Source organism: Mesoplodon bidens, assembly GCF_964165515.1.
Source record: "Mesoplodon bidens genome assembly, chromosome: 3".
Lineage (NCBI taxonomy): Eukaryota > Metazoa > Chordata > Mammalia > Artiodactyla > Ziphiidae > Mesoplodon > Mesoplodon bidens.
In genome coordinates this window covers 73,455,786-73,483,007 of record NC_138178.1, presented here as the reverse complement: position 1 = coordinate 73,483,007, position 27,222 = coordinate 73,455,786, and the positions used below count along the sequence as shown (strand labels likewise).

At 47.0% G+C, this 27,222-nt stretch overlaps 1 protein-coding gene across 5 annotated transcripts in view; it reads right to left on the bottom strand.

Annotated features, from left to right (window-relative positions):
* Positions 1-19,148, bottom strand: part of ADAMTS17 (ADAM metallopeptidase with thrombospondin type 1 motif 17) — a 350,286-nt gene extending 331,138 nt beyond the window's left edge. For 4 of the 5 annotated variants that reach the window (XM_081230164.1, XM_081230165.1, XM_081230166.1 and 1 more), the window contains exons 1-3: positions 18,993-19,148; positions 18,156-18,526; positions 5,648-5,801 (exon numbers count right to left, since the gene is read on the bottom strand). In XM_081230164.1, coding sequence (XP_081086290.1) covers positions 5,648-5,801; positions 18,156-18,526; positions 18,993-19,071 — 604 coding nt within the window. In that variant the 5' untranslated portion in view covers positions 19,072-19,148. Of the gene's footprint in view, positions 1-5,647; positions 5,802-15,051; positions 15,247-18,155; positions 18,527-18,992 lie in introns of those variants that run through there. The other variant, XM_081230167.1, reaches the window with a different exon arrangement.
* Between the last annotated feature and the right edge of the window lie 8,074 nt (positions 19,149-27,222).

Below are 27,222 nucleotides of genomic sequence, written 5' to 3'. Positions count from 1 at the left end.
AACAATGAGAACCTTTAGCTTTCACTCAGTGCTCTCATAGAGTTTCTCTTTCTTTCCCACTTAATACAGAACAAGGGCACTGAAGTGGTCCTCTGATATTAAAGAATGGGGATACAAATCATAATTATAACCACAGCAGCTGCAACTAATATTTGTTAGTTGCTAAGTGACAAGTATGCATTATCTCATTTAAAACTCACAAAACTCCCAAGAGGTAGATGATATTAGTCAGGTGCAGATGATGAAACTGAAGCTCAGTGGCCCAGTCCTTTCTAAAGTTGCCTGAGTCTACACAGCTCCTTTTCTATTTATTTATCAAGAAAAAACTGTGAATAGATGATGGCCAGCCAACTATGATATCTATTCTTATAGAAAGGGTCCCTTTATACAGCCCATTTCTAATTTCCTCGAAGTTTGTTTTTTGCCTCTTAGGCATTTGTAAGTGTTCTTATGAACATTCCCCCCACCAATGTGGCTGGAAGCAGTACTATCACCCTCTCACCTCTGTGTTCTTCAGCAATAACCCTGAGAAGCAGACAAGACCTGCATCATATCAGTGTTACAGATGAGAAAACAGAGGCCTTTGTGGGCTGAACTGTGTACTCTAACCCTCAGTACCTTTGAATGTGACCGAGTTTGCAGATAGGGGATTTAAAGAAGTAATTAAGTGAAATTGAGATCATTAGGGTGGGCTCTAACCCAATATAACTCACATTCTTAAAAGAGGAGGAGATTAGGACAGAGACATGCACAGACCATGAGACCATAAGAGGACACAGGAAGAAGACTGTCATCTACAAGCTAAGGAGAGAGGCCTCAGAAGAAACCAACCGTGCGCACATAGTGATCTCAGACTTCTAGACTCCAAAATTGTGAGGAAGTAAATGCCTGTTGTTCAAGCTGCCAGGTCTGTGGTAGTTTGTTCCAGCAGCCCCAGCAAACTAATACAGAGGCACAGAGATGCCAAGGGACACTTCTGGGGTCACACGCAAAGGAGACAGAGTTGGGTCTCTAACATCTTTCTTCTTTCTCAAGGAATAATAATTCTTAAAATAGTGGTGTCTCTTTTTGGATTTCATATTTTTCTATGTGAATACATACTTAAAATATTAACATGAAAAAACTCAAAGTACAAATTTAATTCCATTTCCTTTGGGTTCTTCTTCCACTTAAGATGCAGAAAAACATGGAAGACTATCACCACCACTGAAACAACAAAAAACACTGGATAAACAATGAAATCATATTTTGCTTTACCCACTGGAGACCTAAGGTCTCAAAGAAGTTTAGAGGAACTAAATTTCAGAGGCATTGAGCCCTTCCTAATGAGCAAAAACCAGTAGCCATGTTTATCCGGGGCACAGGTGGGTGCGGAGTTAATTAGCATCTGACGAGGGCCCTGTGAAGTTAGAAGGAAACAGCCAAAGTCTTATCAACCACATGGGCTGGAATGATGGATTCTATCTGGATTAGAGGTGTCCTGAATCTATCCTACCAGACTTTTTAGCTGACTTTCAGGAAGTCAGGACAAGGATGGAAGGCAGAGTGACATCTCCATAGTCATGTGGGGACTGAGCTAAGCTCTTCTACTCTTGCCTCAAGACGCTTGAAACCAGTGGTGAACTGAAAGGAACTCAAGTCATGATCCAAGTCAACCCTGACTAAACAGAAGAGTTTATCTCCTCAGCCCAGCTGCCTCTTTCTCACCAGAAGAGAAGCCAGCTGAGGACAAAGCTGTCAGATACAGAACTGCTGTGGCCAAGGCTGACCTGAGGTCCAACCTCCTGCGCTGCTCCTCAGCTCCAGGAGCCCATGGCAGTGATGTCATTAGTATTGAAGCCAGTTTGATTTCTGTCATTTCCAACCAAATGAATCTTAAGTGACACAAAACACAAGCCCCAACCATTTATTTATTACAGAGTATATACGGATATTATTACACAGGCAAATTCTTGCATAAATTGGCAATACACAATTTCTGAATCGTTATGGTACCCTCTAAATATGGTGTCACTATGGTATCACTAAAATTAACTTCAGAATGCTATAAATTAATGAAACAATACTATAAAATTACTGCACTGTTTTTTAAAACAATCGTAACAAAACAAACTATAAAGTAGACATCAGTGACTTCACAGGCACCACTGCTGAATGGCATTGGTGTATTTGCGTTCTAAAGAGCCCACCACCATGCAAAACGTTGCAGGATTCCTACTTTGACAGTGCCTCATAGGAAACTAGTTTCATTATTCTACAATCTACTTCAACCATCCACATGTTATATCTACCATAGTGGATGAGAAGAGATTCAAATTGTTACTAAAAACCACGAAAGTGCTAGTGAGAAAATTCTATAATGAATCTGAATGGAGAAATTAAAATAAGCATAGCAGGCAGGCAAAAAGTTTTGAAGTCAAAATAACCACTCAAAAAAATCAAGAAACAGGGACTTCCCTGGCAGTCCAGTGGGTAAGACTCTGCGCTCCCAATCCAGGGGTCCCGGGTTTGATCCCTGGTGGGGAACTAGATCCCACATGCATGCCGCAACTAATACATCTGCATGCCGCAACTAAGAGTCAGCATGCCGCAGCGAAGACCCAACACAGCCAAAATAAATAAATAAAATATTTTTTTTAAAAATCAAGAAACATTTCAAAATATCCAAAGTACCATTTTAGTGTTTAAGAACAGCCAAAAATATCTTCAAAAACTCATGCTCACCAAAATAAATAAATAAATAAATAAATTTAAAAAAAGAAAAAGGAAAAAGGCCCACAGCCTCCATATTTTCATGTGAAGTTCCAAGTGGAGTGATATTTTTTTAATTAATTTATAAGGTCCTAGAGTAAGAAGCTGTAAAGGAAATAGGATTCATCTGTCCCCTCTCTGGAAGCCCCGAAGACTGCTAGAAATGCAACCTCTATAGTACCAAAGACAAGGCAGTGATTCCTCCCAGGTGGCCTTTCCTGTGTCAGTCCCTCTATCCCCCTAGTCAACATGGCAGCTTATCCAGAGTCAACTCACAGGTAAACTGAGTGCTTCATGGAGGAGAAAGAGTTATCAGAGTGCTCCTCACCTGCCTGAGCCAGCTGGCTACCCCAAAGCCATGTCCAAGGTTGGAATAACACAGATCAATGACAAGGCACAATTACACCTATGGCTGCTGTGCTCAGCCATAAAGAACATGTTCCCATGGGAAATCGTGGATTAATCTGATTAATCTTTTCCAGGAAACTTCAAGAATGTATTTTGCTAGAGTCCCAGTAAATTACTTTTCCCAGTTTCTAAACTCCCAATGTTTGAAAGTTAATCCAAACTAGATAGGGCCTAATTGACTGCTTATTAGCTAAGCCTCTTATAAGGCCTGTTGTCTTTCCCAACACAGCAACAAAGTTTACTGAGTATTTCACACAAAGAAAGAAGGACCAGAAGCAAAGTCTATACCTTTCTCCTATGTCTGTGTTCCTACCCAGGACAGAGCCTGAGTTGGCACCACCTTAAATATACATGTTGCTCCTGCATGGCAGAGCATGCTGATGTGAGATTTGGGGGCTGGGAATAAACCCCCTGGTTTTGTTCATTTTATTTCCTTCACTAAAGGCAAAACAGTCTCTCAGAAGAGTGCCTCCAAACTAGCCTTAGGGACAAAAATGCAAACACAAACACAATTTATCATTTTGTCAGCAATCCTTGGTATCACACCCCTAAAGAGGATGGCAGCTGGTAATTAGACAAATATTCCATGATATCATCCACAGGCACCTGGGGTTTCTGGTCACTGACTAGCAGCTGACAAGCACTGGCTAGAGCAAAGGGAAAGTAAGAATAAAACATATTTGTCCTTGGGTTTCACTGTGTGGCCCTGCTTGGTGGTTCTCACCTGAGAAAACCCACTTCCGATGGCCCACAGGTGCTATTAATCATGTTTGAAACTTAGCGCAGCAGTTCCCAGCACCAGCTGAACGTTAGACCCACCTGGAGAGGTTTCAAATCGCTAGATGTCCAGGCTGCACCCCAGACCAATAAAAGCGGCTCTCTGGGGGCAGGAGCTGGGTGTGACTAGTTGTTAAAGTTCCCCAGGTGATGCCAATGGACAGCCAGGGCTGAGAACCTCTGCCTTAGAGTCATCCCTCTGCCTCTGAAACAATATGGTCAGATCAGCCGCAGAAAATGCACAAAGATTTAGAACGACCACTAGTCATTTACTTTGAGAGGAGAGAGAGAAAGAAATCCACCGATTGACCCAGATAGGGGCAGCTGGCTAACGTTTAAAGTAACACACCAACATCAAGCTCAAACACACAACCAACCATCGGACTTACCAAAAACCCCTGCTTCCTATTAAGGGGTAAATTTTAGTTACAAGTAATTTTTTGCTGAGACCTCTCTTTCCTGTTTTTGTAAGGGTGCAGGAAGGAACACAGCAAAACCCTAATGTATGGTGGCATTCTTTCTCCTGGAGTTGCAGAGATGACCCTGATCCAGCAAAATCACCTCTAATACCTCCCTGCTGAATGCAGACTAGGCTAAGGAGGGTGGCTATATGGATAGGGTCAGGACTGCATGCACCAGCGGAGCTAAGCTGCAGGGCTCGCTTATGCATAACAAAGCTGTCCTAAAAGACAGTCATAATCAATTTACTTCCAAGGTCATTGGAATACTAAACTGAGACACTATATTTTTATTCAAAGTCTTTAAACTACAAAAGAACAACTCCCAAAGGTCAGCCATGGGGTCCCATGCTCTCCAGGGAGGAAGTGACACCTGTGAGCAGCAGGATATCATCTTCATCAAGGGACACTCACAGGCAGACTGCTAGTGACCCAGCACGGTGAAATGTCCTTAAACACTTAACAGATAAACCAGACGTTGCCCACATAGAGGCAGAGAATACAAGAACCCTGGGTTCTCAGCCCAAGCTGCTTATTAGAACCACCTTCAAAATCACACCCAAGTCACACCACAGACCAATTAGATCAGGATTTGGGGGGACTGGCTAGTGCATGGCATTTTTTAAAGCAGTGGCTCTCACACTTAAGCATGACCAGATTTACCTGGACCCACCCCCATGGTTTCTGATTCAGGAGGTGGGGGGGTGGGGAAGAGAACATGCAGTTCTAACAGAGTCCCAGGTGATGCGGATGCTGCTGGGGTCACACTCTTAAGAACTACTGCGTCACAGGTCCCCCAGGTGACTCTCATTAGTGCAGACAAGACTGAGGACCACTGTATAAGGAGAGCAAGCTCTGGCCGGGGTGCCAAGGGAAGGAATTCTCATCCTAGCTCTGCCACCAACGTCGGGCTTGATAACAATAAGCCATTGAGGTTTTTCAGGCCTCAACTTGCTCCAGATCTATAAAATTGAGACACTACACAAAAGAGATCCTGGGTTCTTTCTAGAAACACCTTTTTCAAAGGGCTGCTACACACGAAACGCTGATATTAATACACATAGAAATGAAAAGAAAGTGGCCATATGGGCAATAAAAAAAAGCTTTCAAAACACAGGGAAAGGTAAGTTCTTGCTCACAAGATTTCAGCACACTTGGAGACACAGCAAGGGGGATGGTCTAGGGATGTGTGATGGTACCAAAAGCCAAAAGGGCCTGTGTTGTGAGTCATTCACACTATTTCCCAGACTCACCTGTTAGGACCTTGCAGAGCTGCCCAGATATGTGGGTCTCGGCAGAGGGGCTGGGTGTCAAGGACCATCTGCGCCTGATCAGATGCTCTTGTCCCTGGGAACTGTTGAGGGGCTGGATTAGCACCTGCTCCTGCCCAAGCTGGATGAGGCCAACCTGCCCAGAAAGAGGAAAACAGTTGTCAGTCATCCTCATTCACACTTGCCCACGACTCCAGAGCCAAAGGGTGGAAAGGCCACCTAGCTATGGCCTGCTTCCCCTGCCTGGGCTTTTTCTTTGCAGGTTGCACCAATTTACAGAGTCCTAGAATGAGCTCTTGCATGACTTCAAACATCTCACCCAGCAGTTGTGTTGGGGGTCAGGTGACAGAAGGCGGGGGATGGGGGGGTGCGGCAACAGCACCCATTTTCTGGGTTCACTTTCAAAGATATCTTACTTTAGTGTTTTTTTTTTTTTTTCAGGCAAGGCTTTATTGGGGCCCCTGCTGCAGCAGGGGGGAGGGAGAACAGATTCCCTTGTTTGCCTGCTCCTATACACCTACTTCTAATTAAAGCCCATTTAAAAAACTATTTTTTATATCATCCCCTAAAAGTCCACCTAAGAAGGTACCTCCAGAAGTGTTGGGAATGAATGACAATTATATCCTTAATGGGAAAAAAGTATATCTTATTCCTGGGCAATATTTAGAATTAAATAGAGAGGATGGAGTCAGACCTGTAGTGTTAATAGTTTTGTGATAGTGGATTTGTAGATTTTTTTCAGTGTTTAAGAGAACTTGGCAGAGTATCTAATGGATTCAATTTGTGATTCTAATTTAAAGCACAGCAATGATTTAGACCTGTAATTTAAAAATCTTATTAGGCTTATAAACAGTATCAGAATGTATAAGAGAACTTAAGACTTCCCAGGTTTATAAAACTAGTTACCTCATTATTTATAAGAATCATTTAAGTACTTGCAAAGGGTTTATTTTTTAATCAGACAACAAAAGAACTTGAAAATGAAATTGAATATGGTAAACTTCTACACACAGTTTTAAAGGTTTAAACGTTGTTAATCACTAATTTGTAAATAGGATTAAATGTTATCCAAAGGCCCCTTAAAAGGTATTTGAAAAACTTGCTAGATTATAAATAAATGACTTGTAAATTGAACGAAAAACTTAAGGACTGGGATTCTTAATTTGTCGCTTTAATAGAGTGAATATTAATTCTTAAAAATATATACACAGGGCTTCCCTGGTGGCGCAGTGGTTGAGGGTCTGCCTGCCGATGCAGGGGACGCGGGTTCGTGCCCTGGTCCGGGAGGATCCTGCGTGCTGCGGGGCGGCTGGGCCCGTGAGCCATGGCCGCTGGGCCTGCGCGTCCGGAGCCTGTGCTCCGCGGTGGGAGAGGCCGCGACTGTGAGAGGCCCGCGTACCGCAAAAAAAAAAAAATATATATATATATATATATATATATATATATATACACACACACAATGCAGAGAACTTTTCCTTTCATTTGGAACCAATGCTAATAACATTAAAACAATTTGCCCTCCTTCCCCAGGATACCTGCTGCTAGCTTCTCTTCTGAGACAGCAACAAAACAAGGTAAACCACTCACAAAGATCCTGACTGGGCCAGGGCTGAGAATTATCTGTTTGCACACTGGGCCCTGCAGTCCACAGCCCCTGCTCTGCTCTGCGTTCATGGTCGGGACCACCTTTGTTAGCACAGATTCAGGAGACCGGGCCAATCTGTCTTAGGCTGTCATGAACATCCTTTGTTCTCTCTCTCCCCAATACTATTTTCTAAAAGCCATGACACTGTTTTCTTAAAAAAAAAAAAAAAAAATTATTTAGTTGGCTGTACCGGGTCTTAGTTGTGGCATGTGAACTCTTAAGTCGCGGCATGTGGGATCTAGTTCCCTGACTAGGGATCGAACCTGGGTGCCCTGCATTGGGAACGAGGAGTCTTAGCCACTGGACCACCAGGGAAGTCCTGACACTACTTCCTAAAAGCGGTAGTTCTCAAACTCCAGTGTGCATCAAAATCACCTGGAGGTCATGGATGCTCACCAAGAACCTTCATTTCTAACAAGTCCCCAGGTGATACTGATGCTGCGTGTCCGAGGACCAGGCTTTGAGAAGCACTGCTCTCCACCACAGCTCAGCAATTCCTCAGGTCTCAGGTACAGAGCTCACTCAAACCAAATGATATAGATTCCTCTACCTTCTGAAAGGATGCATCAATACCAGTCCTCTGAAAATAAATCAGATCCACTAATAAGACCGCCTACAACATTTAGTCCCCAAAACAGGGGTTGAGACGGTACTTACTGCTGTAAGAAGATTTCAAGGTTTCCATTTCATTAGAACTGCTGCCAAGAACAACTCAGAGATTTTACTGCCCAAATAAAACTGTCTTAAAGTGGCACTGCATGACCTGCCAGGAAGCATGGCTTTCTCCCCTCTCCTTTGAAGTTAAAACTTGAGTTTGTTCACTATGATACTTTGGGGAGATTGAAGAAGCGGAGGCAGAGAGTGGCTGTGGGAGGCTGTGCAGATCCACCAGAGCTGTGTGTAAAGAAAGCCTCAATGGAACCCTCCTGCACTGTTGGTGGGAATGTAAGTTGATACAGCCACTATGGAGAACAGTATGGAGGGTCCTTAAAAAACTAAAAATAGAAATACCATATGACCTAGCATTCCCACTACTAAGCATATACCCTGAGAAGACCATAATTCAAAAAGAGTCATGTACCACAATGTTCACTGCAGCTCTATTTACAATAGCCAGGACATGGAGGCAACCTAAGTGTCCAACGACAGATGAATGGATAAAGAAGATGTGGCACATATATACAATGGAATATTACTCAGTCATAAAAAGAAACGAAATTGAGTGATTTGTAGTGAGGTGGATGGACCTAGAGTCACACAGAGTGAAGTAAGTCAGAAGAGAAAAATAAATACCATATGCTAACACATATATATGCAATCTTAAAAAAAATGGTTCTGGGGCTTCCCTGGTGGCGCAGTGGTTGAGAGTCCCCTGCCGATGCAGGGGACACGGGTTCATGGCCCAGTCTGGGAAGATCCCACATACCGCGGAGCGGCTGGGCCCGTGAGCCATGGCCGCTGAGCCTGCACGTCCAGAGCCTGTGCTCTGCGACCAGAGAGGCTACAACAGTGAGAGGCCCGCATACCGCAAAAAAAAAAAAAAAAAAAAAAAAAAAAATGGTTCTGATGAACCTAGGGGCAGGACAGGAATAAAGACACAGACGTAGGGGCTTCCCTGGTGATGCAGTGGTTAAGAATCCACCTGCCAATGCAGGGGACATGGGTTTGAGCCCTGGTTCGGGAAGATCCCACATGCCGCGGAGCAACTAAGCCCATGCACCACAACTACTGAGTCTGTGCTCTAGAGCCCATGAGCCACCACTACTGAGCCCACGTGTCACAACTACTGAAGCCCATGCACCTAGAACCCATGCTCCACAACGAGAAGCCCCCGCAATAAGAAGCCAGAGCATCACAACAAAGAGTAGCCCCCGCTTGCCGCAACTAGAGGAAGCCCGCGCACAGCAATGAAAACCCAACACAGCCAAAAATAACTAAATACATAAATTAATTAATTAATTTTAAAAAGACACAGACGTAGAGAATGGACTTGTGGACACGGGGAGGGGGCAGGGTAAGCTGGGACGAAGTGAGAGAGTAACTCTGACATATATATCCTACCAAATGTAAAATAGATAGCAGTGAGCAGCAGCTGCATAGCACAGGGAGATCAGCTCGGTGCTTTGTGTCCACCTGGAGGGGTGGGATAGGGAGGGTGGGAGGGAGAGGCAAGAAGGGAGGGGATATGGGGATATATGTATAGCTGATTCACTTTGTTATAAAGCAGAAACTAACAAACCATTGTAAAGCAATTATACCCCAATAAAGATGTTAAAATAAATAAATAAACAAAATCTAATTAGTAAATTTAAAAAAAAGAAAGCCTCAGCGCAGAAGTCCTTGATGACCGTTTCAGTGGAAACGCCTGTGGTTGAAATAAAGTTGGCAGATACAGCACAGTGCATGGATGGGCCCCACGCTGTAGGAGGGCTGTGCTCCCTGGGGGACACGCTCAACCCTGACAGGGGCCGGAGGCTTCCTGAAATGCTCCGGCTCTGGGAGGTTAGAGGCCCCCTTGAGTCTAGAACTTTCAAAGCCAGTTATCATTCACTCAGCCTAGCATACAAGCCACAGGGTAAAGGCCAGTTAGCCAGTAGTTCTAATGTGACACAATATAGGGAGAATCTCACCTTGGTGAGAAAGCCTACAGGTACCTACATGCACACACACAAAAGCATGGTCCAGCCCCTTGGGGGAGGTTTTGCTTTAGAAGGTCTTTTTTGGAGGAACCCACATGCTGGTTTCCATCCATTCAGCAAAGAGAATGGCAATGCCGGTGAGAGACAGACACATGGACTAATGGCCTATACTCTACCTGGCAGCCACTTGTCCTCTTGGGAACTGACTTTCAAGCTGGCCTGTGGCCAAGACTAGCACCTGGGGGAGGGGGCAGGGCACAGCCCTCCCCCTCAGGAGTCACCACAAGGAAGGAACTTGCCCCTGCCCCCTCCAAGTGCTGTCACTAGGCACCCTGAAGCCTCGCTAATATACACCGGGTCATCACAGTGATAAAACGTTCTGTTGGGGCTTCCCTGGTGGCGCAGTGGTTGAGAGTCCACCTGCCGATGCAGGGGACACGGGTTCGTGCCCCGGTCTGGGAAGATCCCACATGCCGCGGAGCGGCCGGGCCTGTGAGCCATGGCCGCTGAGCCTGCGCGTCCAGAGCCTGTGCTCCGCAACGGGAGAGGCCACAGCAGTGAGAGGCCCACGTACCGCAAAAAAAAAAAAAAAAAAAAAAAAAAAAAAAGTTCTGTTGAAAAGTGCTGCTTGTCACCACCTCCCCCTCCCCCCGTGCCCCCCCACCCCACACACACACAATCTCAGCCCAGGATAAAAACTTGTCAGCCTTCTTGATCTTTCCCTGACCTTCCTTCTCCCTCCCCTCTCCCCGGTTAAAAAAAAAAAAAAAAAAAATCCCCCTTCCCTCACACGCTATGTCCCAGCCCACTAGCCCCTGTGTTATGGGGCACCTGTCACAACGTAAAAAGTAGTTTGTTCCTTTGAGGCAGGATCGGAATTATGCCTTCTTATTTTTCCAATGTCTGCCACATAACAGTTACTCAAGAAAATGTGAGTGAACTGGACTGTAATGGAATGGATTCGAATGGAATGGGATGGACTGGACTGGACTGGCTTGGAATAGAAGGCAATAGCATGGCCTTCCCGCAGTCCCCCTTGCTCAGAGGTCCTCGTCCCTGGCTGCACACTGCAGTCACTTGGCAAGCTTTGAAAAGTCAGGCCCAGGCCCCACTCCAGGCCATGTGAATTAGAATCCCTTGGGGTGAAATTCAGGCACTGGTATTTTTTTAAAGCTCACCAGGAGATTTCCATGTGCAGCCAGGGTGGAGAACCACTTCCGTAGCTTTTAACTGGGTGCCAGAGATGCTTGATTCCAGCACGTGGAAGTACCCTGGATGCAGACTATCTGCACCAACCTGGGCCTTCCTCTGACTGTGGGGCTCTGCCCTGGCTTCTAGCACATTGCTGCCCTGTGGTCCCAAGAGCTAAGCAGGGTTGCTTGGGTTTGCATTATTCCTCTGGTCACCATCTATGCCGAGAAGTGAGACACATGGAAATGCTCTTCCAAGGCCTCCCTGTTCCACAGATGGCAGCAAGGAAAAGCCTCAGGTTGCATTAGATGCAAGAGAGCTGCAAACACCATCTGAAGAGAACTGTGGGGAACTAGATGCCTAGGGCAGACAGGACTGGAAGCCCTGAGGCCACTTGGTTTCAAAGGAGAGAACAATCCTCAATGAAATGGTGCTCTTAGAAGAGAAATCTTACATATTCTAAACTTTGGTATCCTACTAAAGAAGTTTGGGTCAAATAAAGTGTATCAGGGATAACCTGATATTATAACAGTTCTGAGTGGTTCCCTTTCAATTCTCTTTATTCTGGAAGCTGGCTTTGAAGGGTTTCTGTGCTGCTTTAAGAGAGCGTTATAAACTGGGTATTGTTAATCCAATCCCACCCCACCCCCTGAAGCAGGACTAGCTCTCCTGCAGCTGGAAAAATGTGTGAAGGTCAGAAAGATTTGTACCACTTCCTAACATGAGCACAACTTCTCAGCATAATGCGGCAAATGCTTTTAAGATAAAGAAACCCTGTTGTATCCATGCTCTGGAACCATCTGATGCCCTGTCCTCCGTTTGAGGGGACCTGCCTCGTGACTGCTGACCTCACCATCCTACAAAGGCCACACTGGGATTTCAGTGCCCAGGGAGCCCTCCAAGCCTCTCCTCTTCAGGATACTGTGGCTCCCGGGTTCACTGGACCAGGTCTTAGGTAGGCTTCTCCCCGTGGACAGGTGGCCGTAGGTGGCTGGAGAGGCGGAGCAAGTCTGCTCTCAGGAAGGAAAAACAATCCTGTGATTGCAGGCCCTCCTGTACCTGCCTCTGGCTTTCTAGGGGGCCTCAGCAGAGTTTGGGGGGCTCGAATGTGTCCCCGGGAAGGAGCATCCTCAACCCGGCACAGGCGTGAGGGCCTTCCCAACCTCCACGGGGAGTCCCCCTGCCCCTCCCAGAGTGCCATCCAGAGCCCCCTTTTCAAAATCCTGCTGCTGCCTCTGCAAATGTCAAAGGCCTGAACACAGATTCTTGGTCTTCGTTCCAAAGCCAGACGCCCCCTTCCCCATCACTAGATGGACTTAGTCACAGACTGTCAGCTCCTCCTTCGGACCCCCTCTCACGTAGTCTCCCTTCCTTTCCGTTTCCGCCATCCAAGGCTTGAGGCCCATCACCTCGCCCCTCCAAATGCTCTCCTGCTTCAGTCCTCCCCACACCTCTCCGACCAGGGGCTCCTCCCCGGTCAGTAGCCAGAAATGCACCCCCCATTGCCTCTAGGCCAGTGATCTTCAAAATGGTCCCAGACCAACAGCAGCAGCAGCAGCACCTGGGAACCTGTCAGAAACTCAAGTGCTCAGGCCCACCCCCCAGACGGACTGGATCAGAAACCCAGGAGGCGGGGCCCAGCAATCAGTGTAGCAAATCCCGCAGGGAACCCTAATGCCAGCTCAAGGTTGAGAACTACTGGTCTAGGATAAATTCTAAATGCCTTAAGTTGGCACCCAGGGCCCCGCCTCATCTAATCCAGACACCTGTCCATTCAGTTCATCACCCATCTCCATCCCACAGTCGGCTCGTGGGCCCCTTACCTCGGGAAGGACCTGGCCAGGAGGCTTTGCCATCACTCCTCCCACCTAGAACCTGAGGCTCACTCCCTTCAGCTCTACCCGAAGGACCTGCCCCACCCCATCAGACCCCAGAGCCACTCCCTGCTCTCCCCACCAGCCACCCTGCAGGCTCCAGCACACCTTCCTTCCCCGCGAACCCGGACTGCCTTCCGAGACAGGGCCCACCTCGTATTTCTCTTTGAGGCTCGTTGGGAGCCTACCAGCGGGTCCTACACATGGCAGCTGTGTGATAATGATCTGTTCATTTAGTCAACTATGTTGACTGATTGCTTGATTTATAACTAGAAAAGCCTGGGAATGGCCTGTGGGGCAAGAGGAGAAATGTGTTTTCAATGCCTTAATGTGCCAGGCTCTCACTAAATGATTTCGGACTTTATCTTACTTCATTCAACAGCCACACAAAGCCAATGTTATTTACCCTTGTATGGCTGCAGACAGGGAGGTTCAAAGGAGGTAAGCAACTTGCTCAAGATCACAGCCCGGAACGGCTGTGCAGCCTCACTTGCTAAAAAACAGGAGTGTGATGGTGCAACCGTGTGCCCACGTGCAGAAGTATGCACGGGGAAAGGTTAACCACTGACTCCGAGTGGTTCCCTCAAGACATACTGGCTGCAAAAACATCTCCTGTTGCACAGATCCAAGGCCAGGCAGCTGCAGCGTCTCAGAGTTCAGGAAATAAGCTCCAAGAATGCAATCAGTCTAAGAAGACATCTTCAGTTCATCATCCCATCTTGTATTTTTTTCTTTTTTAAAATGTTGCCAACTAAATAAAAGTGCAGGTGGGAAAATCTAGTTACGTACCTAGGTAAATAATGAGGTAGGGTTAGGTATCCTAGGTGACAGTCATGGGCAACCTGATGCCCATGAGCGATGGGTATAGGAAGTCACCATGAGGCAGAGTGAACGTCCTTCCAGAGGAGGCCGTGGGAGGCCTTAGAATTCTCTGCACCAAGTTCTCCCCTTTAATTCTTCCACACCCCAAATTTCACAACTGTTGTTTCCCTTCCTACTTTCCTTAACATCCACTCAATTGTTTCTTTTTACAAAGCTTTAAAAAATATACTTTGCATTTAACAAATATATTTATGCTGTGCATGATAAATTCTTCAGTAATATTAATTGATGAATGACTAAGGACTATGTGCCTTCCCCACACCTGCATCAATATAATGATGCAGGATAACGTGGTTTGGTCTATTTGCTCCCTTTCAAATGGTCTCCCCATCATATACTTTTTGCCAAGACCAATTCCTACTCAGCTGTCAGTGATCAAGTGATGTTGCATTAAAAAGCTAGGCAATTTTGGGTCAAGGAAAAGTGAGTTGGGTAGCTCTTAAGGGAAAGGCAGCAACCTCCCAAACCAGCTCCTTCAACGTTGAAGTCAGGCTGCCCTCTTGAGAACGCGGTCCCCCAACTCTTCTAAGCCACCTGCTCACTGCCTGGCTGGACTCAGGCCCCCTGTTCTTACCTAGACTACACTTCTTCCCCTATGGGAAAGGTGAGCATTCTTACAAAAGCTCCCGAACAGACTGGGAGGAAGAGCTATGGGAACTAAGACTGTGGGGAGCAGCACAGGTGAAGGACGACCACAAAGGCCCCCGAGCTGCGGTCAGGCACCACACAGAGCCAGGGCAGCCGGGCCATCAGGACCCCAGAGAGCGGCCTGGGTGAGAGAGACCACAAGCCAGCCCCCTGCAGAGCATGGCTGTGACTCCAGAGGAGGCACGCTGGGGCTATCCCTGACCTTCTGTCCCTCCAGGGTGGCCTGGAAAATGGGCCACAGCCCAGAGCTCCTGGGTGTCCTCTCTGGTCCCGACATCTCACCCACAGTGCACCCCTGCAGGCCGCAGCCTCAGCCAAGAAGGGCTGGACAGACTCTGGGCGGTGGACTCCCCTGAGCTCAGTATTCATGAAGGAAGAGTGGCCACTGCTCAGCAGACCAGACCCCTCTCTGTCCACCTCTCCTCACGTGTGGGGATGAAAACAGCCCCTCCAACCACTCATTTCAGACAAGCAGCATAGAGAGTCTTTTCAGAGACTGACACTCACTCTATCTCCGAAGTTCCACCTCCACTGCCTGCTCTGGTGAACTTTAACCTGAAGTTTCTTCGAATTCTGCTGGCCTTCCATGATCTGGTCCCATTCACACGAGGCAGCTGATCCAAACTCACATAAATCCTCTGGGAGGAAAAATACCTTCCTCATATGCCCAAAGTTCATCGCTTTGAAGTTATACGGTTACAGAAACTCTTCCAAAAACCTATGTTATGTCTGAGGACTCTCTGAAATGTAAATAAAATGAAGATGCATAAACATAAAACAGTTAATACCTGAGCCCATGGTCTCTGAAGATCCAAAAAGTGCAGTTTGCACAGCTTTTCAAGACAAGATACAGGGTAAATGCCACAGACCCGCCCCTCTGCCCCCTGTCAAAAGCGGGGCGTGGGGAGGGAGCAAAATGGAGCATGAGGTTTACTTCCCCTGACACATCAACAATTAAGTAATGATCTAATCATGCTTCTCCTTTAAACAGGTACCAAATGTCTCTGGAGACAGACAGAACAGGGAACAGAGCCTGCATGCCCTGCCCTGCAGGCAACACTCCTTACTAAGCCATTCTGGAGATGTGAGATGCAGCAGGATTTAATTCATACTTAACATCGGAATAAAGTTTTATTGAACACAGCCAGGTCCATCTGTTTCTTTACCTTCTACGGCTGCTTTTGCACTAAAAGGGCAGCGTTGAGTAGTTGTGACAGAGACCATATGGCCTGCAAAGCCTAAAATGTTTACTACTTGGTCCTTTACAGAAAAAGTTTGCCAACCCCTGCTCTACATGATTCTTTAGACACAAGGAGGCTTTGGAATGCTCCCAACTGTGGGCACCAAAACTCATCTACTGGGCATCACTCCTCCCATACACCTCGTGGTTGAGCCAGTCCTCAAAAACACACAACAGGTGCGCCACATCTCTATGGTGCTTCCACCGTGGTCCAGAAGGACTAACGCTGCATTACCACCCAGCTGAACTGTCTCAAGCACATTAGGGAACCAAAATCAAAGTAAGGTGGAGTGCGATGCAAACCTGGTTAGCCTATGTTCCGTTGCTTTCTTTTCTAGAAAGGCAGGACCACCTTGCCACCAAGAGGTCCACTCCAAATCACCTGCTGTCTCTGGCCTCCTGCCCTTCCTCTATAGGGTGTACTTAGGAAGAAATGTCCAATGTCCAGCTTACACAAATGGGATGATCAAGGCAGACTAAACAACAGAAGTGTCCGCTCAAGCAGAAATTTAAAATCTAAAGTCTTAGAGGTCCCTCCGCAGCTGGCACACACTGAACTCAGCCTCTTGGCCTCGTTCCTTTATCTAAAGCACAGCGCCCTCACATGGTGCCAAAGGGAAGGACAGTCTTCCTGAAAACCTGGAGGACGGAAGGGAACTCTCACTGCTCATATGCCATCTGTGAGAGGGCCCAGCACTCACTCTGAGGATTTTAAATCAATGTTATCCAGATTTCCACCGTCGGCTCCTTCACAGATAGCGCCTTGCTGGAAACTTTACACCAAGAAGTATAAACTCTGACCTCTACAGAAACTCACTAAACCGCAGCAAATGGGATTCAGATGTTTCCATGTTCAGTACAGTGATGTGACCTAGACTTTAAACACTTTGGCAAAAACAGGAAAAATGATGTGGGCCTTCCAGTCCCTCCCAGAACATGATACAGCCTTGACCTGAGTCCTTCGGTGACCTGAGCCTTTTTCACCCCTACTTAAGCCTCCTCACCCATAGCCCACATTCCCCACCCCTGTTCCACACTAGCTCCTACCAGGCCCCCTCCACGGTCCATTTTCCTTGTTTAACCAAAGAAGCCAATTTCTCCCAGCCCAGCAAAAGGAGATCACATTCTGATGAGGACTCAACAAATCCTAAAAGGGGAACTGGTGAAGGCCAAGTCTTGGGAATTACTCCCCAAGTTCCCCTACACTGCTGGAAAGAGAGCAGAAGTCTCATATAAAGACTTGGACCCTCAGGGTTTCTGGCTTTGTTGCAGATTCGTGCCAACTCGTTGCACACTGTGTGGATAAGGGCTAGAGAATTCTAGACGGTGGAGCAAGATAAGGTGGAGGTGGGGGAAGCAGTTTCTTGTGCCAGGGAAGGACAGACACAAAAGAATATCAGAAACCACTTCCCCAGAAGATAGAGGAACATTCTCTGAGCCCATCCCAGGCTCTGATGGGTGGGGGCAGCCCATCTGCCAGCCATCTGCGCTCTATGGGGGCACGATGGAGAAGCTGGGAAGTGTTTGTCTGGGCACCCGTGTAGCCAAGTGAGCCAGTGTGAGCGCAGGCAGGGTAGAGGCGCACAAGAACTTCCTCCGCCCCTCGGAGCACTGCCACGGGTGCCGCAAATGCAGCAGGGTGGGGTGGCGGAGGAATTACTGCCACATCGAGGGAGCTTCTGGGGATGACATTGCTCATCACCAATGTAAGCATTCCTCAGGCCTGGCTGAGGGTTAGTGCCAGATAAATGTCTGCTTGCAGTGTAAGGTAAAAATATTAGAGACACCCTCCCTCTCCTGGTTCTCACGTTTCAACTAAGAAGAGTAGGTTAGTGGCCCGTCGGGGGACCCCTCCAAATATCTTTTTCCAGGTACATAAAGACTCAAAAGGACAGAAATGAGGTCAATGCTCCACCCCCACATCCAAGAATAGGTGAGCTACACACATATAGATAGGTGTTCCCCATGACACGCACACATACACACCTGTGCAGATGCAAATAGCGTTCTCTCTACACCTGGGTCAAGCGCACCTCTCAGTCTAGGGGCTTGACAGATTTCATCTCTGCTGAACATGTGCTCCCTGAGCGGACTGCGGCGTATCTCGCTATGCAACCCCATATCGGCGCTGGCCTGGCGCACCTCTGAGGCTTAGGACTGCCAGTGGAAGGTACTGGATAACAGGTCGCTTCCTCTTTCTAGCCCTCTGCTCATAGACCCTCTGGAAGGTTGGGGGTGCTCTCTCCCGCCAGCGGCAGAGCACGCCGGAGGCCCCACCCCAATCCCAGCCCTCCCCGGGGACCACCCCTCACCCCCACCCTCGGCGCCGCGAGGGATCGCCAGGCAGACCCGGAGGGGGAGCGGGCAGTACCAGGCCGCCGGCGACGCCGCAGGCGCTAAGCGAGACGAGGGAGCCGGGGTAGCCGAGCACGCTGCCAGAGTAGAAGCACAGCTCTGTGGGGCGTCCGCGGCGCCCAGCTGCGCCGGTCTCCTCCACCTCGAAGCCGCCGGACAGGAAGCGCAGGTCGCGGCGCAGCTGCAAGTACAGGTCGCGCCCAAAGGCCGGCAGGTGCAGCAGCAGGGCGCGCTCGCCGGGCCGGGCGCGCGGGACGGCTGGGGGCGCGCGGGGGCGCCGGCGCCTGCGGGGCCCTGGAGCGCCGGGCAGCGGCGGCAGGTGCACGTCTTCGGGGAGCACCCGCCGCGGGAGCACCACCTCCACGTCGGCCGCCGCGTCGCCGACAGCTGCGGGGAGAAAGGAGACGCGTCAGCGCGGCGGGGCCCGCCCTCCGGCCCGCCGGGCGCTGCGTCCAGCGCTGGGCATCCAGCGCCAGCTTGGAGACAGCGCGGCCCCGAGCCGGCGCGCTCTTCCATTCCCTCGCCCCAACACCTCCATGCCAGCCAGAGCCTCCGCCCGTGCCCCGCGCCACCCCCGGAACGGTCTCCGGCGCGGCCGCCCTACCACCTCCGGGGACGCGGCCGCGGCATCGGCGTCCGGAGAACCGGCGGCGGCGCGGCCTCCCGACAACCGCCCGGACCCCAGTCCTCCGGCCGCGGCCCGCGCCCCGTCGACCCCGGAGCTGTCAGCGGTACGCCGCCGGAGCCGGGCCGCGCGGGCAGACGGAGGCCGCCAGGATGCCTCCGGAGGGCAGGGGGAAGGTGGCCGCGAGAGGCACAGGCGAAGAAGAGGCAGTGGGAGAGGGAGCGCTACCTGTGCCCGGGTCCAGTCCCCAAACCAGCAGCAGCAGCAAGGGCAGGACGAGAGGAGGCAGCAGGGCGCCGTCACACATGGTACTTGGGAGGAGCAGCCCCCCCCGGACGGTCGCGGCGGAGTAGGAGCGCGCGAGGCGGCGGCGCCAGCCGGAGTGAGCCCTCCAGTCTTTGGAAAAAGTAATTAGCGCTGCGGACAAACCCAACGTGGTAAATCCCAAGCCCCGCCTTCTCCTCGGAAAGCGGGAAATGATTGGGCTCTCGCTTTCCCCTGCCCCGCCTCCCCCTTCTCTATTGGCTAGTGTGGGTCTAAACCAGGGTGCGTAGTTAGGTTGCAAGCACTTTCTTACACGTGGTTTCTGGGCAGTGGCGGGGATGGGACACCAGGTGGCGCAAGGGAGCCGTCTGGAGCAGCGCTATCCCAGAGGACCCGGGAAGACACCTGGCTGGTCTTCAGAGTTTGTCCCCATTTTCGAAACCCTCTCTGATCCTGCTGCTCAGCTGCCCAAGAAGACAGGCCAGAAATCGTCCTAGCCAACCGAGTTCACCCGTAAAAGCACATTCTCTCTGCATCTAAAGTAAAACCAGTTTTGGCTGTTTGTGGGTGGGCACTTTCATGCACAATGTGCGCAACTTTGTGCCGGATGCTACCTCCAAAGCGCAGTGTTTATGCAAACCCTTCACACCCCTGTCGTCTTTATTCTCACGGCAGCCAGTGGAACAGGCGAGATCACACCCTCTTACAGACTGAGAAACTGAGGGAGAGAGAGCTTAAGGAGCTTACTAAGTTACCCAGTGAGTTTCTGTCAAAACAAGAGTTAGAATTTGTGGTCCTGACTTCCGGCCCGGTGCTGCTCACTACAAACAAGAGCCCTCCAGGGCAGGCAGGAAGGAACATTAGCCTGGTGTTACAGGTTAGGAAACGGGCACAAAGTGGCAAAGGCCGGACTCAAACCCAAGTCTTCTGGCAACAGAGTGAGTTCATTCTTTTCCCACCAGGATATAACTGAGGTCTGCAAGAAAGGTGATTCCCTTAGCTTCCTGAGGAATGTCTTGTAGAAAACAAAACAAAACAGAATGAACTGAAGTGTAACCATTCTCAGGTCTCTCCCCTTCCTTCCCTGTCCTGCCCGTTTCTGTTTTCTCAGCGCAGAGGGACTACAGCACTCCTATTGGACTCTGCTGAGGGCCTCTCAGAATCTAAAATTCATCACAAGGATTACATGTCATCAGAAGGAATCCAGAGGTGAACACTGTCCAGCTTTCATGACATTTAATCAACCCTAGGAGTGGACTGTGTCACTGATTCTCAATAAAGCCTAGCACTCTCACTACTGCAAACTTGCTGCTCTGTGTTTCCCTGGGGTGTGGCTGGTGGAATCATTTCCTGCTCTGTCGACCCCACCCTCCACTGCTCCAGGGGCTGCCACTCACTGCTGGGCATCTAAAGTTCCTGGAAGCCTCCGCACACGTCCTGCTCATGGCCAGGTTTGGGTCTTTTTTCCTCTCCTTTGACAGCAGCCTCAGCCAACTGAAATTTCAGCAGCATCTTCTGGTGGCACAAGATATCATAGTGAGCTTTTTGCTGCAGGTTTGTTGGCCAAAGAGCCACCTCAAAGGCCTGCCACTGAAAGCCAGGGAGTAGCAGCCCCACTGCCTTGCAAGAACAATTCTGCTATTGGAGTCCACCTGAAGTAATAGTCATCAACCTATCAGATAGATGACCCTCAAATGCATTAGTCCGTAGGGACATGCAAACTGAAACAACAGCAAGATGCCATTTCATCTTCCAGCCTGTCCAAAACTAAAGAGCTTGGAAATATCAAGGATTGGAGAGGACACTCTCCAGCCCATGGGGGTGTAAATTGGCATGGCCACTTTGAAGAACAAGTGGGCAAACTGCAGTCAAGTTTAAAATGTACACACCCTAGAACTCTGCTATTCTACTCTTGTTAACTACCACAGGCAAACTGGAATGTGTAGAAGAATGCTCACCACACCACGTTATTAAGAGCAAAAAACTGCAAAAACCTGAATGTTAATCATTAGATAAATGGCTGATAGAGTCCAGAAATAAACCCATGCATAGACAATCAACTAATATTTGACAAGGGAGCCAAAAATACTCAAGGAAAGGGGATAGTCTCTTTAATAAATGGTGGTGGGAAAACTAGATGCCCATATGCAAAAAAAAAAAAAAAAAAAAAAAAGAACTTGGACCTCATCTTACACCACTCACAAAAAAAACACAAAAACTTGAAATAGATTAAAGACAAATGTAAAACTTGAAACGTAAAATGTGTAGAAGAAAACAAAGGGAAAAATCTCCTTGGCATTGGTCTTTGTAACAATTTCTTAGATGACAACAAAAGTGCAAGAAACAAAGCAAAAATCAACAAGTGGGACTATATCAAATCTAAAAGTTTCTGCATAGCAAAGGAAACCATCAACAAAATGAAAAGGCTACCTACAGTATGGGAAAAAATATTTACAGACCATATATCTGATAAGGAGTTAGTATCCAAAATATATAGGAAATTCATACAACTCATTAGAAAAAAAAATAATAATCCAGTTTAAAAAGGGAAAAGAACCTGAATAGACATTTTTCTAAAGAAAATGTCATACAAATGGCCAACAAGTACATGAAAAGGTGTTCAAGATCACTAATCATCACGGAAATGTGAATAAAAACCACAATGAGATATCACCTCATACGTTTTAGGATGTCTATTACCAAAAAAACAAGAGACAACAAGTGTTGGCAAGGATGTGGAGAAGAGGGAACTCTTGTGCACTGTTGGAGAGAATCTAAATTGGTGCAGCCACTATGAAAAGCAGTATAGAAAAAAAAATTCCATGGTACTACCACATGATCCAGCAATTCCACTTCTGGGTGTATATCTGAAGGAAGACATTAAACTAACTGAAATAAGTCAGTCACAAAAAGACAAATACTGTATGATTCCACTTATATGAAGTACCTAGAGTAGTCACATTCATAGAGACAGAAGAGAGAATGGTGGGTACTAGGGGCTGACAGGAGCAGCAGCAAGGAGTTAGTGTTTAATGGGTACAAAGTTTCAGTTCGGGAAGATGAAAAAGTTCTGAAGACGGATGGTGGTGATGGCTGCACAACAATGAGAATGTACTTGAAGCCACTGAACTGTACACTTCAAATGGTTTAAATGGTAAATTTTATGTTATGTACATTTTCCCACAATAAAAAAATTGCTTAAAAAAGGAAATCATCACTATTTGCTATGATCTCATTTCATCGTAACACACAAATTTCCTGGTCTTAATTTTGTGGAAGGGCAGGGCTTAATCTCATTTCACAGATGGAGGAGGGCTGGGGCAGGGGGATAAAAAGCAAGCAAACAAGCAGGCAGAAGCCCTACAGGTGACAATGGCAGTCTGAATGTGATGTAAGGGAAGCCCTGTTTTTTGTCTGGGGATCAAAACAGTTTGTTGCGCTCACAGATGAGAAGGATCCTGAACTTTTCAGCTTGTCCACTGCTTTTTGTGAACTGCCCCTTTCTTGTGGGCAGTGACCTTTTCTGATCATGTTGTCTGGAACTGACCCCCAGCAAGTCGGTTATATTGACTCTCCTGGCCCCTCGGATACTCCCTGTTTGGATGCTGGTCTCCATCATGACCACTGCTATTGTTAATGAAAGCAAGACTGTCCCAAAAGCAGCACAGATTCTGCCAAGAGACACCATGTTCAACTGCCAAACTTAGGAATAGAGGGCCAAAGACACAGACTGGGCAGAGCACAAAGAGGACTGCAGGCACTTAGGCCGAACCTGACCCTCCTTAATCCCCCCACTCAGAGCTTTCTTGAGCTGGTAATTGATGGGTCCAGGTGTCAAGACTCACGTGTAAACTAGATATGTGTTTAGGTGGAAGGAGGCCCTGTGCCCTAGATATCACTAGGCATTGGTGGGGTGGTGAGGAGAGAGGGGGATTCCACATGACAATCTCATTTACTAAATTCACTTCCTTTTGAGGCAAACAACCTTCCTTCCTGGGAGCCAGTGAGATGCCACATCCTCTCCAGCAGGGGGCGTCCAGCATCAGTCCTGTCTTCCCACAGCAGGCCCCAGCTCCCTGTTTACTCCAAAGACCTAGTTTTTCTGATTTATATTTTACTCTTTCCCTGTTGAGCTTGGATTCCAAATTTCAGCTTCTTGGCTAGCATCCCAATCCCCTGAGTGAATACTGCCAACCTCTCCCTGTGGGGTCTCCAGGCCCCTCCCTGGTTCCAGGAATTCTGGCAGTGTCAGTTCACTATGAATGGGTGCCCCTGCTGTATGAGGCCATTCCTGCCTGGCTCTAGGAATGGCCCTGTCTGGGAATTCCTGCTGCCCTCCATTCCTGCTCACCCAATCAGGTCCCTGTTCTGATATTGCTGAACAAGCCCAAGTTACTACTCCTTTGAACACTGATTTTTCAGTCTAGCTGTTACTTGTTCAGTCAGGGCTATACTAAGGTATTTCTAGCCCTTACCCTTTCCCAACATCTTGGCTCTTCCCCTCCTCCAGACTGTGCCCCTGAGGTCTCAGCCTGCCTTGGAGCTGAGTGTCTGTGGCCTTCAAGTGTCCCCATTGTTGAAAATACAACTCCATCCTCATGTCCTTCTGAAGGTCACCAGAGGCACCATCTGACTGAGAGGCAGCCCTTGCAGCCCCCATGTCTGAATGAGCAGGATAAGGGCCTTTAGTGCTAGACTTGAGCTCAGAGCTTCATCCCAACCAACTCCTCTTGCCCGAGGACAATTAAGTAAAGCAACATATTTTTCATTGTTTTGCAGCACACCTTTCCCTTCTTCCATGTCTTCCCCTTCTTTTAGCATTTCCCCTCAAGATTCCTGAGCCCTTTCTCTCCTAGTCCTTCCTTTCTCAAGGAAAGCACCTTGTCTGGTATACAAGGCTAGGCTAAAACATAATGCAAGTAAAGGCTGAAAAACAGGATAGACACATATCTATATTTGATTTAGTAAATGTAAATGGTGATGGCTGAAATTGGTGTGATGATAGAATATTCAATATGTGGGACTGGATGGCTGTCTAGAAACTTGGGCAAAACCTACATTAGATTCCATGATGGTTTTTAAAATATATCCATTAATTATGACCCTCTTCCCTTCAACAGGTGGAACCTAACTCTTCTGCTTAGAAAGTGTAGAGGACTTGCTTCTAATGAATAGAGTGTGTTAGGAGTGATGCTCTGTGATTTCTGGGGGTAGGTCATAAAAAGAATGCGCCTCTGCCTGTCTTTCTCTCAGATTATTTACATTGGTAGAAACCAGTGGCATGAGGACACTCAAGCAGCCCTGTGGAAATGCCCATGAAAAGGAAACCAGTATGCCAGAACTAAATGACTAGCCATGTGAGGGAGCCACTTGGGAAACAGATCCTCCAGCCTCAGTCAAGCTTTCAGATGATTCCAGCCCCCAGCCTTAAGAGTCTGCCCCAAACATGTGAGCAGAAACAAGCCATCCCCACTGTGCCCTGGCTGAATCCATGACCCACAAAAACCAAGAGAAAATAAATTATAATTAGTTTTTTAAGGCTTTAAGTTTTTTGGTGGTGTATAATTTGTCATCCAGCAATAGCTAACTAATACAGACTCATAACACATACTAAAATTAATTCCAAAATAGATTAAAGATTGGTATGAAAACATTCATATAAATGTAGAAGCTGGCCATCAGGAGTCCAGTGTACTTAGAAGCAAAATGCAGGGTGTGCAAGTTGACTACATTCACAAGAGCAGCCAGACAATTGGTTGGTCCCTGTGAATGGCTCCTGCACAAAGACTTGACCCAGGTCCAGGGATGAAACCGACCAGCTTGTCTTGGAAACAATGAGTGTGGATGCTTGCATGCGGGAGCACATGTGTTAGGCACCATCAGAGAGAAACTGGGAGTCCTAGTACCCAAGGTAAACAGAAACACTTTTTTTTAAATGTCATACAAGAAGGAAATATAATCATAATATGTGCTTGGCTCTGCAGAGAACAACTTTTACATACTCATCATAATGTAAACACTGTGAGATTTGTTTTGTTTTGTGAATTTTTGAATTTTATTTATTTATTTTTTTATACAGCAGATTCCTATTAGTTATCTATTTTATACATATTAGTGTATATATGTCAATCCTAATATGTCAATCCTAATCTCCCAATTCATCCCACCACCACATCTCTGCCAATTTCCCCCCTTGGTGTCCATACATTTGTTCTCTACATCTGTGTCTCTATTTCTGCCTTGTAAACCAGTTCATTTGTACAATTTTTCTACATTCCACATATACATGTTAATATACGATATTTGTTTTTCTCTTTCTGACTTCCTGGTTTTTAACTGTTCAAATCAACCAGAAAGAAATGCCAGAATAAATCATTCTGGCTCCAGAACCCACTGTAAAAGTTATTGCCCTTCATAATGAAAAAAATGAAAGAATAGAAAACAAAAGAAAAGAGATGGAAAGCAAAAAAAAAAGAAAGAAAGATGAAGAAAAGTGTAGAGGGCAATTACCCTCATCTTCCAAAGCGAAGAATCTAAAGAAATCATCTATGTTTGAAAAAATAAGAAATACATATATTTTTTGAATTCACAAAGTTAACCAATAAAAGAAGTAAAAATCTCTCATATTGGAATGGGTATGTTATAAAAGTGAGGTAAATCCTTATCCATCATAGCAGTAAATCAATTGCTATATCTAATCTTGATATATAAAAAATATTGGTATAAGAACAGTTTTTTAATGATACGAAGGAAACCATCAGAAGAACTAAGAACAGAAATAGTTAAAAGGGAATGAGTCTGGAGTTAGAGAGAGTTGGGGGCAGGTGTTGTAGTCTCACTCTTCAAGAATATCTTTATCATTTGCTTTCTTTAACTATTGAATGCAGTATGTTTAAAAAATTGAATCTTTTTAAAAATTCCAATGTCTTTCCACATTTAATATACTTAAACATATTGCCTTTGTTTTTTCAAGTAAGATGCATTTGTATACCATAATATACACAAACTACTTAATCCTTGCAATAACCTTGTAAGGGAAAAAATATTATCTCTCATTATAAAATAGGGAAAGTTAGCTAGAAATACTAACAATTTGCACAAGATGACTTAATAAGTTATTGCCTTAAAAGTTATAAATTCTTAAAACATTGACCATTTCTCACACAAATACCATGAGAAAAGAGTTCCACTTTATGGAAAATGTAATGGCAACAAAGATAAATAATTTTTTCCTGGATCGCAAGGATGTAGTAGATGAGCATGGTTCCCACTTCCTTCTTGCTTTGTCTGTAGGAAGTGGTGAGCATCGACACATGCATCTGAAAGCAGGAAATAAGAAGGCAAGAAGCAAAATCCTCACCATTACCCTTTGACGTGGCTGTTATTAACCACATTCTACCGGTGGGGCCATAGTGCCAGGGGGAAATAAGCATCGTGATTATCAGGGTCACACAAATGGTCAATGGGGCAGCTGGGATATGACTCAATGTTGGGGAACCTCTGTCATGATGTGGGGGTGGGGATAGGAAGAAATAGGAAGTTCAAATGCCTGTGAATTTCTCTTCTCAGAGCCTCAGTTTTCTCATGTGTAAAAGGAGAGGGCGAGTTAGGTCATCTCCCTTTCAAACTTAAACTTGATTTTAGCCTAGCAATTCAAACAACCCTTGGAAATGTAAACAAAGGCTTAGGGGTGTCCTGGTACATTATAGGCACTGGGTTCTGTTAAGTGAATAAATAAGACAGTTGTATAAAATCAGAGATTTCTGAAGACACTAAGATTTGGTAGGTGGTCAGAGATAATGAAACATCAAAACCTAGATTCATTTATTGTCATTCTTCTCTGGAGTAATTTTAATTCAACAGGTTAATATAGGTTTGAGTTTTTAAAAAAACAAAGGCCTGGATGTCAAAAAGTTTTCCAGGGCTTCCCTGGTGGCGCAGTGGTTGAGGGTCCGCCTGCCGGTGCAGGGGACACGGGTTCGTGCCCCAGGCCGGGAGGATCCCATGTGCCATGGAGCGGCTGGGCCTGTGGGCCATGGCCGCTGAGCCTGCGCGTCTGGAGCCTGTGCTCCGCAGCGGGAGAGGCCACAGCAGTGGGAGGCCCACGTACCGCAAAAAAAAAAAAAAGTTTTCCACACTAGCTAGAAAAGGAAGGCCTCCATTATTTAAATAATACTGGTATTTCTTCACAACA